The sequence below is a fragment of the Cyprinus carpio genome, chromosome A11 (genome assembly GCF_018340385.1).
Source record: "Cyprinus carpio isolate SPL01 chromosome A11, ASM1834038v1, whole genome shotgun sequence".
In the NCBI taxonomy this organism is placed as follows: Eukaryota; Metazoa; Chordata; class Actinopteri; order Cypriniformes; family Cyprinidae; genus Cyprinus; species Cyprinus carpio.
This window is the reverse complement of record NC_056582.1, coordinates 21,025,681-21,043,180: the sequence shown is the minus strand read 5'-3', so window position 1 is coordinate 21,043,180 and position 17,500 is coordinate 21,025,681. Positions and strand designations below refer to the sequence as shown.

The following is a 17,500-nucleotide window of genomic DNA, read 5'->3' as shown; positions in this document are numbered from 1 at the left end:
TATTGTAATAGTGTTTTTTTTTTTTTTTAGACTGTTTATCACGGCGATACAAAACTAGGAAGTATACAGGACAGCGTCATCCAGAAACGTGCAATGTGAGATTATTGACAATTTACGTTATTAGCATAGGGTTATTAGGCAGGGTGCGATTTGTTAAATAAACAGAGGGGGGGATGGCTTTTGAAAAATTTTATGAAATGTTTTTAATACGACGGAAATTGTATTTAGTGTGATCTCAGTTTAATAAAAACATTGTAAGCCTACGTTAGGCCTATTAATTGTAATGATTTAATGTCCCACGGTTATTCAAACAACAAATTACATCTAGAAAGCGAGCAAAGAACACACAACGGAGCTTTTTGAAACTCCGAAGCAGTTAAACCATTGCGTCGCAAAATGATTCACTGTTTCGATGCGCTTCAATCGGATCGTGTATCGCGAATCATTTGATTCAGATCTGGGACGTCAGAGCGGGTTTGCATGATGTTTTTATCCCCACCGGGGATAAAAGTTATTCAGCAGAGGCAGGGATGCATAGACCAGAAGGGAGGAAATCCCCCCCCATCAAGTCGCACCCTGGTTATTAGTCAAATGAGAGAGCGCGGCCGCGGAGATAACTAAATCAGGAATAGGGAGCTCGCGTCGCGTCAGGGCGTCAGAGCTCGCGCTTGATGCCCTTTCAGCTCTTCAAAATTGCATAATGGTAATTCTGAATCTGTATGTTAAATTATTTTGCAATCAGTTAGAATAAAGTAATATTTCTCCAAATATGCGCAATTTTTTTGACTAAGAGCCCTAACGGAACGGACGCTGTTCAGTGAAGCTATGTGAACAACACACAAAAAAAAAACCGCAGCAGACGTGAGTGAATTCATTCGTGTTGATAATCTATTCACAATATAACGTTAAGTTGGCCGAATGGTGAGAGAAGTAGGTTTTAGTTTCACTATCTCAGCACTGATGTGATGATCCGTTAAAGCATATCACTGCAATGACGGACATTGACCGGGAATTCACAGTATAATAACTGAACGGGGCTTGTCATCATAAATCGATTATATTTAGGTGTTTTGCAACTTAAGTGTAGTGATTTATTGCAACTTCAGGAACGTTTACTGCATTCTTACCTTCGAGAGATAACTTATTGATGTGTGATGATGATCACTGAAGCAGCTCCTGTGCTTTCGGTGTTAGAGCGGAACATTTTCCAGCCGCGCCAGCCGTATTGATTGGCCAGGCTCGTGACTCCCAACAAATCAGACGGACGATGGGCGGGGCTTAGTCTAGGCCACAGAGGTGCGCTCTGACTGAGGTGGCTGGATCAGTGCCAGATCGCGCATTTCAAAATAAAATGGTTTTATCGGCAAATCGGTTTTGAAAATGGCCGATGCCGATAACAATAAAAATGCTTAATATCGGCGCCGATAATCGGCCACGCCGATAATCGGTCGACCCCTACTCTAGATCATTATTATTCTGAATTATTATGGCTTGGAATAATAACAGTTGTACATCATCATGATTCTGGATTAATATGGCTCTCGATTACCACATTCAGACATTAAGGTTCTAGATCAGAATATTCTGGATTACTATGATTCTCAATTACCACATTTTTACGTTATTAAGGCTCTAGATCAGCATGATTCTGGATTATTATGATTCTCAATCACCATGTTTTGAGACATTATGATTCTAGAGCAACATAATTACAGCTCTAAATAATAGTTCTAGAAAATCACGGTTCTGGATTGTTATGATTCTCAATCACCATATTTTTGAGTGATTATGGTTCTAGATCAGCACAATAATTATGGCTCTGAAATTAATAACAACAGTTCTAGATCACTGTGATTCTGGATTATTATGGTTCTGATTACCATATCTTAAAAGGTTCCAGATGTGAATATCCTGAATTATTATGATTCTCAATCGCAATGTTTTTGAGTTATTAAGATTCTAAATCAGCACAATTCTTCATTATAACTCCTCATCATGATTCTGGATAATTATGGTTCACGATTACCATGTTTTGAGTCATTAACGTTCTATATTAGCAAAATAATTATGGTTCTGAATAATAATAATTCTACATCTCGGTTCTGCAGTACTATGATTCTCAATCACCATGTTTTTGAGCTATTAAGATTCTAAATCACCATGATTCTTGATTATTATTCTCCAACATGTTTTGAGTTATTATTATTCAGCTATGAATAATAATAACATTTGTAGATCATCGTGGCTCTAGACCAGCATGTTTCTGTATAATATGAATACTAACGGTTCTAGATAATCATTGTCCTGAATTGTTATGATTCTTGATCACCATATTTTTTATTATGATCTAAATTAGCATAATTCTGAATTATTATGACTCCAAATAATAACAGTTGGAGATCACTGTAATTCTAGACCAGCATGTTTCTGTATAATCTGAATAATAACGGTTCTAGATAATAATTGTTCTGGATTGTTGTTTTTCTCGATCACCATATTTTGAGTCACTATGGTTACAGATCAGCTCTGAATAATAATAATAATAATAATAATAATAATAATAATAATAATAACAACAACAGTTGTAGATCACTGTAATTCTAGACCAGCATGTTTCTGTATAATCTGAATAATAACGGTTCTAGATAATAATTGCTCTGGATTGTTATGATTCTCGATCAGCATGTTTTGAGTCACTATGTTTCCAAATCATCTGTAAATAATAATAACAGATGTAGATCATCATGGTTCTAGACCAGCATGTTTCTGTATAATCTGAATAATAACGATTCTAGATCATTGGTTTTCAATCCTGTTCCTCGGCACCCACTGCTCTGCTCATTAGGGAGACATGCAAAATGTGCAGAGCTGTGGGTCCACAGGAACAAGTCTGAAAAAAACACTTTTCTAGATAATACTTGCTCTGGATTGTTATGATTCCCGAACAGCATGTTTGAGTCATTATGGTTCCAAATCAGCTCTGAATAATAATAACAATAACAACAGTTGTAGATCATAGTGGTTCTAGACAGCATGTTTCTATATAATCGGAATAATAACGGTTCCAGATAATCATTGATCTGGATTGTTGTGATTCTCGATCAGCATGTTTTGACTCATTATGGTTCCAGATCAGCTCTAAATAATAACAGTTGTAGATGAATGTAGTACTAGACCATCTTTTTTCTGTATAATCTGCATTATAACGGTTCTAGATTATAATTGTTGTGGATTGTTGTGATTCTCGATCACCATATTTTGAGTCACTATGGTTACAGATCAGCTCTAAATAATAATAATAACAACAATTGTAGATAATCGTGGTTCTAGACCAGCATGTTTCTGTATAATCTGAATAATAATGGTTCTAGATAATAATTGCTCTGGATTGTTATGATTCTCGATCAGCATGTTTTGAGTCATTATGGTTCCAGATCAGCTTTAAATAATAACAGTTGTAGATAAATGTGGTTCTAGAACTGAAAGTTTCTGTGTAATCTAAGTAATGTCGGTTCTAGATGATAATTGTTGTGATTCTCGATCACTGTATTCTGAGTCACTCTGCCTCCAGATCAGCTCTGAATAAAGTCAGCTCGCGCTCTCTCACCGTGCACGTCTTTCTGCGCGATGTTCTGCGTCCGGATGAGCGATGACAGCCTCCGCACGTCTCCGCGGAACACGCACTCGTGCACGGGGTACGCGCCGTCAGTGTCGCCGTGGTTCTGGTTCTGCTGCGAGCTGGAGCGGAGGATCCTGTGGTTCCCGCCGCTGAGGATCTTTGGCTGCCCCGCCCCGGTTGGCTTTGATCGGCCCGGTGGCCGCCGGCTCTCCTCGTCCGGCTCCAGCAGATCCAAACCCGCCTTGCGTTCTTTGCGCACCGAGCGGATCTTCTCTCCCGTCATATTTACACAGATGAACGGTGGAAAACAGCAGCCCGCACAACATGAACACTGTCCGGTGACTCAACAGAGACGGACGGGAATGAAACACGCTCCGGAGCGACGCATCGAACGGTAAACAAACGACACATACACACACACACCCTACGAGGAAGAGCCATCTGCCATCTTCCGCTCGCAGTCTCGCGAGAATCACGGGCGGGTTTACCGAACACAGCGCGGAGTCTCGCGAGAACGAGGGACACCCTCATGCATGGAAACGATCCTCTCTACTCTCGCGAGAATGGCGTGCGGGGAGACTAGAGAGATTGGTTGGTCTCGCGAGAGTAAGTAAATAAGTCTGAAAAAAAAAACTTAGGCTTGTTTGAGATGCGCCTCGCCTCGCCTGAAATGTAGTCGAGAGTAGGCGGCTGCAGTGAGGGGAGGAGTGAAATAAACGCAGTCAAGACGGACAGTTCTGAGCTCTCAAAGTGGAGCAGATACCTACGAGATCAAAGGCAGATATCGCGTTATTCTCACTTACGTGCTGTGTTGCTAATAAACATGATATAATTTCAGTTCTGTTGCTTTTATATGAAAATAAATATGATGAACAACACACCCAAATTGCTTGTTATTTAATTCCATACCAAATGCGTGGCCTATTTATCATCCATTTTTACCTTAGAACAAACATGTATTTTAGATTTTTATAGAAATATGACAACAATCACATATCTCACACAAAGATCGCACTGCTACAGTGTTTGGGAATATTCAAGCATAATTTAAACACATAATCACATGAAATCAGATAAGTAATAAATAAAAATAAAACATTTTAGAAGAGAACACAGCATCACAGTTGTCTGAACCAATGAGCATTAAGCTGTGTCTTCAGCCAGTTGTTTCTCATCATGCTTTTGATCAGCGCAGTCGGTGGAGAGCCACTGAACTCGACTGCTCAATCCGACACAGCCGCCTCGCCGTCGCGAGATTTTTTTTTCGGCACACGTCAGCATGACATCAGAGCAAGGCGGACGTAACTCGGACACTTTTCTAACCGGCATGCATCTCGCGGTGATCACCCGGTGATCGGTTCTGCGCAGATTTTGTTCATCTCAAACAAGCCTATTCCTTTTTTCTTCCCGCGGTGGATATCGTTGTTTTTTTCGTTGTTTGGTTATTGTGAACAAGCTCTTATCGTTTAGAGTATCATTCCTGACATCAACTTCTGTGCGTTTCTGACTTGTGATTTGAAAACAGAGTTCTTATTAGTTCATAAATTTAATAAAATTAATCTAAATTAGAGGTTTCCACATTGTCCTTGTTGTCCTGTGGTCTTTATCGTGCAAATTAAACCTTCATTATCACAAAATGATTTGAAAGATGTATGGAAGAGGATGAATTTCTGTAGAATATTTTCTCTTATATATTGTGAACATTGTGCCGTTTTACTTTGTATTGGTCTTGCTATCTATATCATTTTTCTACCTTTACAAGTTCATTGTAAAGGTAGAAAAATCCTAAATATTTCCTAAATATAAAATGAATGTGCTATAGTATTATTATTATTTATCATTATCTATTATTAGTATAAATATTGCAAAATAAATTCACTATAGTGAAGATTTATTTTTGGCATTTTTGCCTTTTTATAGAATTATTATTATTTTTATTATTATATTATTCATTATCATATATTATGAGAAAAAATATTTATTTTTGGCATTTTTGCCTTTATTTAGACAGGATTTTTATTTTTTATAAAAGGATTTATTATTATATATTGTGAAATAAAATCAGTATATTAAGGATTTATTTGTACTGGGTTGTTAGGACTCACATGAACCAGACATAAGTTCACTGTCAAGGTAGAAAAATCCTAAATAAAATATAAAAAAAGAAAGAAAGGAATTCATATGACCGCATGCTGTGACCTCTACCCTCTTAATAAATAATAATAAATGAGTAATAAACAAGCTCGGAGCGCAGTCAGGTTGATGTGTGTGAGGTCACACACAATGGCAGTGTTTGACCCGTGAGTGACCGCCGCAGCAGCAGCGAGGTCAGATCATTCCAGCGCAGCAGCAGCAGACACTGATAACCTCCGGAGTCAGAAACACAGCCGATGGAGGCGTGAAATCATTCAGCTGATGATGACATCTAATCACAAGTAAGTGCTGTTTATTTCATACACAACGTGTTCTTAGATAACAGACTCTACGTGTGTGTGTGTGTGTGTGTGTGTGTGTGTGTGTGTGTGTGTGACTTCATTAATTCAGTTCTAAACCCGGATCCCTGGACAATGAAACCACAGACGCTCTGATAAAGTTACTGTTACTCCACTCACATACTAGCACTAATACTTTTATTTTTATATTTTCTGCTTTCTTGTGAACTTTATTTACAGTTATTTATTTAAAATTAAAATTAAGGTTAAGTAGTTTTTTTAAAGCAATTTTGTTGAGTGTTTTCATCATTTTTATTAGTTTTTGTTGTTTTTAAATATGTCTATATAGTTTTTTATAAATTGTCAAAAAATAAGTTAGTGAAAAAATAAGTTAAAGTTTTTTATGTTTATTTAATTTCATTTAATGTTTACTTTATTTCCATTTTTTTTTTTTTTTTTTTTTTTTTCATGATTTTACTTTTGGTTTTAGTTGAACCCTGAGGTACTGAACTGAGTACATCTGAGATGAAAATAAAATCTGAAACATCTGTTTTTGATATTAGTATTCAGTTAAAGTACAGTTTATACAATTGTTGTTTAAATATTATCTTTGATAAACACACTTCATGGCACGGGTTTTTCTGCTTGTTTCTCTATTGTGAGTGCAGTGAGAGCCTGTGAACCGTGTGTGTGTGTGTGTGTGTGTGTGTGTGTGTGTTCATTGTCTTGTGTTACTCCAGCATTCTCTGCCTGTTTTCCTGCACATGCTCAGAAACGCTACACATGTTCACAAAAGTCAACTTGTATTGATTTCAGTGTTGCACTAATGTCTGATGATCCATCATTTGAGCAGATTTAAAGGGACAGTTCACCCTAAACTGAAGATGATTCACCCTCATGTCATTCCAAACCTGTGTCTTTCTGCTTGGTTTCACATGAGTATTTTGGTCACCAGTTTTGGTCCCCATTGATCTCCATTGTATATTGTGTCCATATAATAGAAGTCAAAGGGCACCAGCATTCTGCAAAATAACTTCCTTTGTGTTCAACACAAGAAAGAAAGTAAACGACGACAGAATTTTCTGTTTTTGGTGAACAATCCTTTTAACGTGTTTATATGAAGGATGATTCACGCAAATGAAGAAGATTTAAAACAACAGATTACTTTTCCTCCATCAGAACGTGCAGAATTCTGCTGTGGGATGATGGATAGTGAACACGGAACAACTGTTAATGTGAGTAAACAAGCACTTTGTTTTTAATATTAGAGTTTATTTAGAAATGAAGCAGCTTTGTGGAAACGCACAGAAGTACAGTGTCCTTCACGGAAAAACTTTAGCAGTATTTGTGTCTTGATTTCCGGTGCAAATGTCTAAAGATTCTTAAATCCAGATACATTTACAATGAATTAAAGTCTTCTTTCCTGAAAAATGCATCAAAATAAAATTAATTTATAATTAAAATAAGAACAAATATCTGTCAGAAAAATAATCTGCTTCTCCCTTTCAATTAAGATTATTTTTCTGACCCTATTTGCACATATTTTAAGCAAAAACTCACTTAAGTCTGATTAATTTTTTTCATAAAACAAGCCCTAAAATATAATAATTTTGCATTTCAAGTGAAAGTATCTTGCTTTATGAATGTTTAGGTATTTGTATTCTAAAGAATTTTTATAAAACTGCATGTGTCCGTGCCAAACAGAGAATCAGGATGCTCCAGACAAGCCAAAAATACAATTAAATTACCCATGGTGCACTGCTGTGTGTACCTGTGGATATATTAGAATCAACTTTTGACCTATTAAACAATCATGAAAAAACATGAGTATTGGCTGGCGGACTTCAGGGAGAAATTATTTGGGTTGTATTGTAATCTGCGGACTAAAGAAGCTTCTTAGAAAATGTTGGAAAACAAACAGCGGTGATTGAATGTAGGTCTGTTATTGATAAAGATTCTTCACTGCTGATTCCTGAGACGGTCCGTCTGTAATATCTGTGTGTCTGTGCTTCAGATGGCCTCGAGTGAAGCTGATGAGGAGCCTCAGCCTGGAGACCTGATCGAGATCTTCAGACCCGCCTATCAGCACTGGGCTCTTTACCTGGGGAACGGGTACATCATCAACCTCACACCTGTCGGTCAGCACACCTCATTCAAGACCTGTGCATCTCAACTGCTTATAACCTTCCATCATTAACACAAGCAAACTAATAATCGTGACGTGATGCGGTGAAACAGGGCAGAGCATTTTACAACATTCCACGTTTATTAGTCTGTTCATGTTAAAACAGTATTTATAAAGCGCAGAGTTCCGGTCCTTGATTCTGATTGGCTGAGCCGCGTTCGAAGCTGTTGCAAATGACTCTACAAAGTAACACTCACCTTTGTTTACGTTTGTGTGTTGCTCGGCAACCACTTTGTTGCAGCCAGAGCCAGAGCGCTGTCACTGTTTGAATGGGTTTAAGTAAGAAACACAGCAGTTTCACTTTATTTGCAGCTATTTGATTATTGTGTTGATAACTACACTGACACAATACGCTTTACAATAGCACTTTATTCTGGGGAGTGATGAAGACACAGAATGAATATTTTTTTTTAATGCTTATTATTTGTATTACAATTAGCATAGTTTTTAGGGTTAAAATAGCTCAAATGTTTTTATATTCCAGTACAAAGAGGCAAATTAGAGGCGTTTGGTGGCCAGAAAAATTATATTCTTATGTAATACCATGGTTTAACCACTAGATGCCCGTATGGCTGTTTCATAAATATAGTCTACATATATTTAGCTCTTCTCTAGCTGCTATAAAGCGTTTTACCGGTCATAATAGCTTATGTATTTATTTAATGTTTTGCATCATATTTAAACATTATCAAATACTCAATGTTCATAACTGTTGCTTTTTTTTAAATATTGAATTTAATCAGATTAATTGCTCACATCCCATTATTATTTTATGACATTTATTTAAGAAGACAGTATATGTGAATGTTAAAGAAAGGCCAGCAAATACGGAATTGAACACAATAAAACATTTTTGAACAACACAAGGCAGCCAACTGCGTTCAGGGAAACTCTTTGTTGTATTCCTTTAATGGGCAGTCTTCACTGAAACTCAATCAGCTTCCTACAGGGAGAGAAAGATTGCAAAGACTAAAAACTTAGAAATATCACAATTAGCAGCTGGCTATTAAGGTGTTTCTCATGTTATCTAACTGCAAATATAGCATAACTGCCTATTATCTAAAACTAAACATTACTGTAATGCGTTTAATAAAATACAACTACTAGCCAGAGGTCAACTAATGCCAAAAACTGCTGTAATTTCCTCAACTTTCTGGTGAATGTGCTTGAGAAGCACAGAAATGAATGGGCTTCAATCCTGGAACTATTGGTTGTTTGGAAGTATTGGCCTCTTCATGACACACTGTACTTCCGCATTCCTCAGTTCCTATGGAAGCCTAGGGGAGTGTCGCAACTCTTTCTCAACGGCTCTGGTTACAACCACAACTGTTTCTGAGGAACTACATTGTTTGGTGTTTTTATTAATATCATTACACTTTATTTGCTCTGTTTTATTCTGAGAAACCTTACTACATATATGGAATAACGGTTTTATAAAAGCAATAATCCCCATGAAGCCGTGGTTTACACTGAATTTATAACAGCTATAACTCCACTCCGCGTCGTACCTAACAACGCCCCTTAGCTGTTATATATTCACTGTAAACCACCGCTTCTTGGGGCTTATTGCTTTAGTATGATCCAAATGGATGGACATTTTAAATTCAATTTAAATACATCTTAACTAAACATCTGTGTTTTCCTCCGGTCAGATGAGAGTCAAGCCGCAGCTGTGTCCAGTGTGAAGTCTGTGTTCAGCCGGAAGGCCGTGGTCCGCATGCAGCTCCTGAAGGAGGTCGTGGGAGGAGATTCATACCGGATCAATAATAAATATGATGACAGTCACACGCCGCTGGCCGTGTCGGAGATCATTGAGCGAGCGCAGCTTCTCATTGGACAGGAGGTGTCATATGACCTGCTGGGAAGCAACTGTGAGCACTTCGTCACTCTCCTGCGCTACGGGGAGGGAGTCTCTGAGCAGGTCTAGTGCTCTTGCACAACACAAACACTGGATTATTAGTACACTTCTTAGGGAGCATGTGCTGTGAATCTGGTCTTCAACCAGTAGTGTACTGTATATAAAAGACAAATGTTGTTTCAACTTAAAAAAGCTGCTAACTTGAAATATTAAGTGAATATTTGAGTTATCTTAAGTTCAATCTAGGAAAGTCATTTTAAAATGAAATTCTAGTTCGTGACAGCTAATTAAATTTTTACCATCCGATATGGTCATTGGGGAAGTCGTGGTCTAATGGTTAGAGAGTTTAGCTCTCCTAAGGTTGTGGGTTCGAGTCTCAGGCCGGCAATACCACGACTGAGGTGTCCTTGAGCAAGGCACCGAACCCCCAACTGCTCTCCCCGGGCACCGCAGCATAAATGATACCCACTGCTCCGGGTGTGTGTTCACGGTGTGTGTGTGTTCACTGCTGTGTGTGTGTGCACTTTGGATGGGTTAAATGCAGAGCACCAATTCTGAGTATGGGTCACTATACTTGCCTGTATGTCACGTCACTCACTTTTGACTTTTGAAATATTTACTTTGTTTCTGTGTTTCAAGTCTAGTGAGCTCCTCAGAATTAACTAATTAATTTTATTAATTCTAATTAAGAATTAGCATAAACTCAGAATTGTCAGATATAAACTAGGAAAAAAAGTCAGACTTGAGATATAAACCTACATTTGCGGTATATAAACATAGAATTGAGTTATTTGAGTATTGTGATTATTGTCAGATATAAACTAGGAAAAAAAGTCAGACTGCAATTCTAAGATAAAACTTTCAAATTGAGATATAAACTTAGAATTGTGAGTTGTAAAATTAGAATTGTGAGATATAAACTTTAAATTGTGAGTTGTGAGATTTGAATTTTGAGTTGTGAGATTTAATAAACAGAATTGTGAGATATAAACTTAGAATTGTGAGATGTAAACTTAGAATTGTGAGATATAAACTTAGAATTGTTAGACGTAAACTTAGAATTGTGAGTTGTAAACTTAGAATTGTGAGACGTAAACTTAGAATTGTGAGTTGTAAACTTAGAATTGTGAGATATAAACTTAGAATTGTGAGTTGTAAAATTAGAATTGTGAGATGTAAACAGAATTGTGAGTTGTGAACTTAGAATTGTGAGATATAAACTTTGAATTGTGAGATGTAAACAGAATTGTATGTAAAATTAGAATTGTGAGATGTAAACTTAGAATTGTGAGATATAAACTTAGAATTGTGAGTTGTAAACTTAGAATTGTGAGATGTAAACTTAGAATTTTGAGATATAAACTTAGAATTGTGAGTTGTAAACTTAGAATTGTGAGATGTAAACTTAGAATTGTGAGTTGTAAACTTTGTATTGTGATAGGTTTGATTTGTATTGTGAGATTCTAAGATAGAATTGTGAGACGTAAACTTAGAATTGTGAGATGTAAACTTAGAATTATGAGACGTAAACTTAGAATTGTGAGATATAAACTTAGAATTGTGAGACGTAAACTTAGAATTGTGAGACGTAAACTTAGAATTGTTAGACGTAAACAGATTTGTGATTTGTTAATTTAGATTTGTGAGTTGTAAAATTAGAATTGTGAGATATAAACTTAGAATTGTGAGTTGTAAAATTATAATTGTGAGTTGTAAACTTAGAATTGTGAGATGTAAACAGAATTTTGAGATATAAACTTAGAATTGTGAGTTGTAAAATTAGAATTGTGAGATTGTAAACTTAGAATTGTGAGATATAAACTTAGAATTGTGAGATATAAACTTAGAATTTGTGAGTTGAAACTTAGAATTTAGAAATAAACCTGAAATTAAAAGAATTGTGAGATGTAAACTTAGAATTTTGAGTTATAAACTTAGAATTGTGAGATGTAAGCCTTAGAATTGTGAGATGTAAACAGTGATGTGAGAAATCACAAACCTATTGTGATATCAAAAGTCACAACTACCTGATAGTGTGTGATTTTGTGTTGGCAGGCGTCGCGGGCCATAGGCGCCATCAGTTTAGTGACGGCCGCAGCGAGTGCTTTCTCAGTGCTGGGACTGATCAACACACGCTCCAGAAACAGACCCTTCTAGAGCCACTCGAGACCCAGCTGAGCTTTTCATTTAGTTAAATGTCCTCTGTACTCAAGATTCTTTGGCTGAAAAGAAGTTGTGTGTTAAAATGAAATTAACCTTTGCTGTGATAACTTGACATGGTATTCAAAGAATGGAAATAAAAACTAGGATTTTGTCTGTCTAAAAAGATTTTTCAATTATTTTTATTTATAGCTTAAATTATTATAATAATTAATATTTTAAACTTATATAAATAAATATAATAATTAAATTTTAAATTAAATTTATGCATTTAGCAGACACTTTTATCCAAAGCGACTTACAGTGCATTCAGGCTATCAATTTTTACCTATCATGTGTTCCCGGGAAATCGAACCCCCAACCTTGTGCTTGGTAAGGCAATGCTGAAAAACAAAAAAGGGCGTGACATGTCAGCCAAGGTATGGTGACCCACTACTCAGAATTACTTCAGCTACATGGACACACCAGTGAACACAGACACACACACAACACTGTATAATAATATATTAATTATTTATTTTTTATTATTTAAAATTTTATTTTTTTAATTTATTGTTAAATTTTAGACCATGTTAATAAGTTGTGTTACAATGCAATGCACTTTTGCTGTGACAACTTTATCTGGAACTCACATCATGAAATAAAAAACGTAGTTTGTTTGAATAAAGGATTTTAAAAATGGTTTATTTATAATTATTATCATTTATTTGTTTTTAAAATAAAATATTTATTGCTGCTTTATATATTATTTTTATTTTCCTCTTTTTCATTTTATTCAATTTTACTTTTTTTTTTTGACAAAGTGACGTCGCCACCTACTGGCCTGGTATGAATAAAAAAGTGATTTTAATCGTTTTCGCAGATCAGTGTGAAATCATTGTGTAACTTTCCAAAAACGTAAAAGAAAAACCTTTTCTATTTTTAGCACATAATCGTCATGCAAACCTCCCAAACCTGTACGAGTTTCTTTCTTCTGTCGAACACAAAAGAAGATATTTTGAAGAATGTTAGGATCCAAACAGCTGCTGGTAGCCATTGACTAGATAGTAATTGTTCCACTATAGAAGCAATCAGGAAGTACAGTACAGCACATATATTAGAAAGAACTGTTTTTAATTACAAACTTTACATGTACAAAAAGTTGAAAACAACAGGCAGCTGTGTGTGGAATCAGCACCAATTCAGAATGTTTGCCTTTACAACTAATTAAAATACAAAAGGGTTATAGATTATTCATTTTAATACTTAAATGTTATACAAAAAGTTCAACTTTTGTCTTTTTAGGGTAATTTTAGTACTTCAGTGCTTTTTATATTTTCCATTTTCACTTTAGGTGAAGTTTTAGTTATTTTGTTGTGTTTGTTTAGTTTTTAATAATTTCTCATTCAGTTTTAGTAATTTTAGTACTAATAAAGACTAATTAAGATAAGTTTTTTTTTTACACTCAGTTTTAGTACTAAACTCAAACTAAACAAATATGAATGTTTGCCTTCACAAGTAATTAAAATAGAAAAGATTTAAGTTTCATTATTTTCAGTTTTAAATTAATTTTAATACAAAAATTAGAACTTTTGTCTTGGCGAATAACTGAATTAAATTTATTTATTTTTAGGGTAATTTAAGTACTTCAGAACTTTATCTTCTTATCTATTTAAATTTAGTTATTTTGTTTTTTAATATCTGTTTAGTTTTGAATAATTTCAGTTTTAGTAATTTTAGCACTTAAATATAAAAATGAGAAATTTTGCCTTGGCAAATTATTAAAATATTAAAGTTTATATATATATAGTTTCAGTAATTTCAGGACTTCAATTAACTTAGCAACTAATTAAAATGATTAAACTTTTTTATTATGATTAATTGTTATTTTTTAGATACTGCTTGTTAGTATTTCTACTTTTAAAAAAAATCGCCTTGTTGACTAATTATAATAAATTAATGTATAATTTATGAATTATTGCATTTATGTTAATGGTTATTTTATTTCAATGATTGTAAATGTGTGTTTTTGAGGTTTGGAACAGAGAGGAAGGGGCGTGACTCTTTTGGGATCAGGCTGCTGATTGGCTGTGAGAGAGAAAACTCAGAAATAACAGATTCTAGCAGAACACACTGTCAGTATTTCTCCAGCTGATGAAGAGGAGGATGAGGATGGTTTCTGAGCTTTAACACTCCGTGACGATCCTTTCAGAAACAGCTTCAGATCAAATCACTCGTATTTATTATCGACTTCATCAGCGTCATTATAGTCAGCTTTCAAAGCGTATCTCCGCTCACCTGAAGCTGGCGAAGAAAAATCGGAATAAATCTCTTTACGATCAAATAAACGCGCATCAAACTCTTCTGCGCTTGTTGACGCTCCTCCGGGTGACGTCACTGGCGCGCGCCGCTGACGTGCGCGATCACGTGACCAGCGCTCGCTGAAGGGTGGTTTGTAATCATAATAACATTAAGTATTCTATTTAAAAACCCAAATGATCGTTCCTTGCTCCTAAAATGCATTATTTTTGGACTAACCAAACTCAACCTAAAAAGGCAATTTAAAAAAAGCTATAAAAATAATAAAAAAGTTAATTAAATAAATAAAGTGTAATAAAACTAAACTAACTAACTAACTATATATATATATATATATATAATCTATATATATATATATATATATATATATATATATCTATATATATATATTCAAATAAATTAAATAAAACATAAAAATGTATAAATTAAAATTGTAAAAAATATATTAAAAAAATAAATTATGTAATTAAAATTATAATAAAATATTAAAACAAAATGAATGCATTTAAATAAATAAAAAATTATAGTAGAAAATGAAGTTCTAATAAAAATAAGATTAAAATAAAATGAATAGATTAAAATAAATGTATGTATTAAAAATAAATAAATTGTAATAAATTAATAATAAAATATATTAAAATAAATTAAATAAAAGATAAAAATCGAAATGTTTCAAACTATATATTAGAAAATAAAGTTGAATAGATGAAATAAAATGAATAGATTAAAATAATTAAAGAGTGATTAAAATACATATAAAAGTTAGGTTACTATAAGCACATGAATAATACATATAACAGTACAGTACTATAGGAGTGGAAAATAACTTATAGCTACTATATATTAGAGTAACTGTGTTACAGTATTGTTACAGTATTGTTTTATTCTCCTGCTGGTGGGAGTGATCTGCGATCTGCGTCCCTGCGCTCCGTTAGTTCTGTCTGACGTCATTGCGTCATCACGCTCGGAGCAGCTTAACAGCAAAGACGAAGCGAATTTAAAACTTAAAAATCACTATCATATTTGAAAACAAAATCACGGGGTACATTCAAACTATTGTAATTTATCAAAAAAAAAGTGCATCTGTCAAACTGTAAGTGCGTTCTTTCGTTTTTTTTTCTAATGTGTATTTCTTGTTTTATATTATTATGCTTATTAAATGTAATGTGTGTTGTAATATTTCTCGTTTTATACTCATAGTGATGTGATTTTCCTGCTGAACGGTGTGATCGACGGTTTGATTTGTTTTCCTGCGCCGCCCGTGCGTCATTACGTCATCACACGCGCAGTGTTTTTGCTTCGTCTCTTTCAAACCGCGGAGAGATTCTTTCTTTTACACCCTCGGTTTTATCCTCTCGGTTTGGACTTCTGCGCCTCATCCGATGCGCGGGTGTTCGTGCTCGACCCCGAGGAGCGGCGCGAGGCTCGAGGACGCGGAACGCGCCGAAAGCGGAGTTTTCTGAGGCGTTTTATTGCGCATGTTCACGAACCGCCCGAATGAACGCGGATCGATAGAACCCTGAGATCCGGTCAGCGAAACCCGACAAGCGGATCCGTTCTGTGACTGGAGCCCGGCGAGCCGAGCCTGATCGCGCCCTGATCGATACCTGATCGATACCTGAGGAGATGCGCGCGCACTGATCGCCTCAGGGACCGATAGCTGATCGATAACACACGCTGGAGGATGCGATGGTCACTCTAGACAGGTGTGCTGCTCCTCCTCTGGTGTGTCGGATCAGGTGGATGTGACACACACACACACACACACACACACACACACACACACACACACACACACACACATCATGCAGGCTGCGCCCTTCCAGTATGATTTCTACAGCGAGGAGAACGCGCCCAAATGGAGAGGACTGCTGGTGCCGTCACTCAACAAGGTGAGACAGCTGTCAATCAATCACTCAACCACCACACGTCACATCCGTTATATTCGAACCTGTGATGCTGGTGTCGCGAGTGCGAGTGTGGTGAGTGTAGCTACTGTTTACTGATGTGTGTCACTGACAAGAGATGGATATTAATGACAGAACACATGCCAAAGAGCATAATAATTAATTTCTGTTGATCTGACTGTCAGATGTGGTGCTGAAGAATATCCGGCTGTCTCTGATGTACAGCTGAGCTCCAATCTCGCTGCTCTTGTGATGAATGTCTGTGCTGTGTGTCGATCCAAAATGGCAGCGTGCTGGGGGCAGTTTCAGTGTGTGTGTGTGGGATGAGGGGTGATAATGCTGTTGTTGTTGGCTTTTTTTTGTGATGATGAAATAGTAGGAGAAGAAATAATAAGACAATAATCTTTTTGTCCGTCCGCTGTCAGGCGCTCCTGGTGTCTCAGCAATGGATGCTCTGCAGTGAATGGGTGCCGTCAGAATGAGAGTCCAAACAGCTGATAAAAACATCACAATAATCCACAAGTAATCCACAGCACTCCAGTCCATCAGTGAACATCTGGAGAAGACAAAAGATGAAACACATCCAGCATTAAGATGTTTTTAACTCAAATACATAGAGTCTATAATCCATAATAACACTTCCTCCAGTGAAAAAGTGTTCTGGTGTGAATCAGGAGAGAAATCTGCACCAGATCAAGCAGCGTTTTAAACAGCTCTTAACAAATATGTTTCTGGATTCTGATGTGAGAGACAACAGCAGATGCACTTTTTCACTGGAGGAAGTGTTATTATGGATTATAGACTCTATGTATTTGAGTTAAAAGCATCTTAATGCTGGATTTGTTTCATCTTTTGTCTTCTCCAGATGTTCACTGATGGACTGGAGTGCTGTGGATTACTTGTGGATTATTGTGATGTTTTTATCAGCTGTTTTGGACTCTCATTCTGACGGCACCCATTCACTGCAGAGCATCCATTGATGAGACACTGATGCAGTGCTACATTTCTACAAACCTGATGAAGAAACACACTCGTCCTGAT

The 17,500-nt window shown here is 35.9% G+C and overlaps 2 protein-coding genes and 1 pseudogene across 3 annotated transcripts in view; 2 read left to right on the top strand and 1 right to left on the bottom strand.

Annotated features, from left to right (window-relative positions):
* The window catches only part of LOC109098477 (ankyrin repeat domain-containing protein 13C), a 43,869-nt gene extending 39,967 nt beyond the window's left edge, over positions 1-3,902 (bottom strand). Inside the window, exon 1 of the mRNA XM_042766975.1 lies at positions 3,608-3,902. Coding sequence (XP_042622909.1) covers positions 3,608-3,902 — 295 coding nt within the window. The remainder of the gene's footprint in view (positions 1-3,607) is intronic.
* Positions 3,903-5,598: 1,696 nt separating this feature from the next.
* On the top strand, positions 5,599-12,535 carry plaat1 (phospholipase A and acyltransferase 1). 2 transcript variants are annotated; one of them, XM_019088928.2, is made up of 5 exons: positions 5,599-6,054; positions 7,231-7,286; positions 8,066-8,189; positions 9,889-10,157; positions 12,150-12,535. In XM_019088928.2, exons 2-5 carry the CDS (start codon positions 7,254-7,256, stop codon positions 12,249-12,251), a joined length of 528 nt encoding a protein of 175 aa, XP_018944473.1. In that variant the 5' UTR covers positions 5,599-6,054; positions 7,231-7,253; the 3' UTR covers positions 12,252-12,535. The 2 variants fall into 2 exon arrangements, with proteins under 2 accessions (XP_018944473.1, XP_018944467.1); XM_019088922.2 differs by lacking the exon at positions 5,599-6,054 and having other exon boundaries at positions 6,520-7,286.
* Positions 12,536-15,788: 3,253 nt separating this feature from the next.
* The window catches only part of LOC109076884, a 31,129-nt pseudogene continuing 29,417 nt past the window's right edge, over positions 15,789-17,500 (top strand).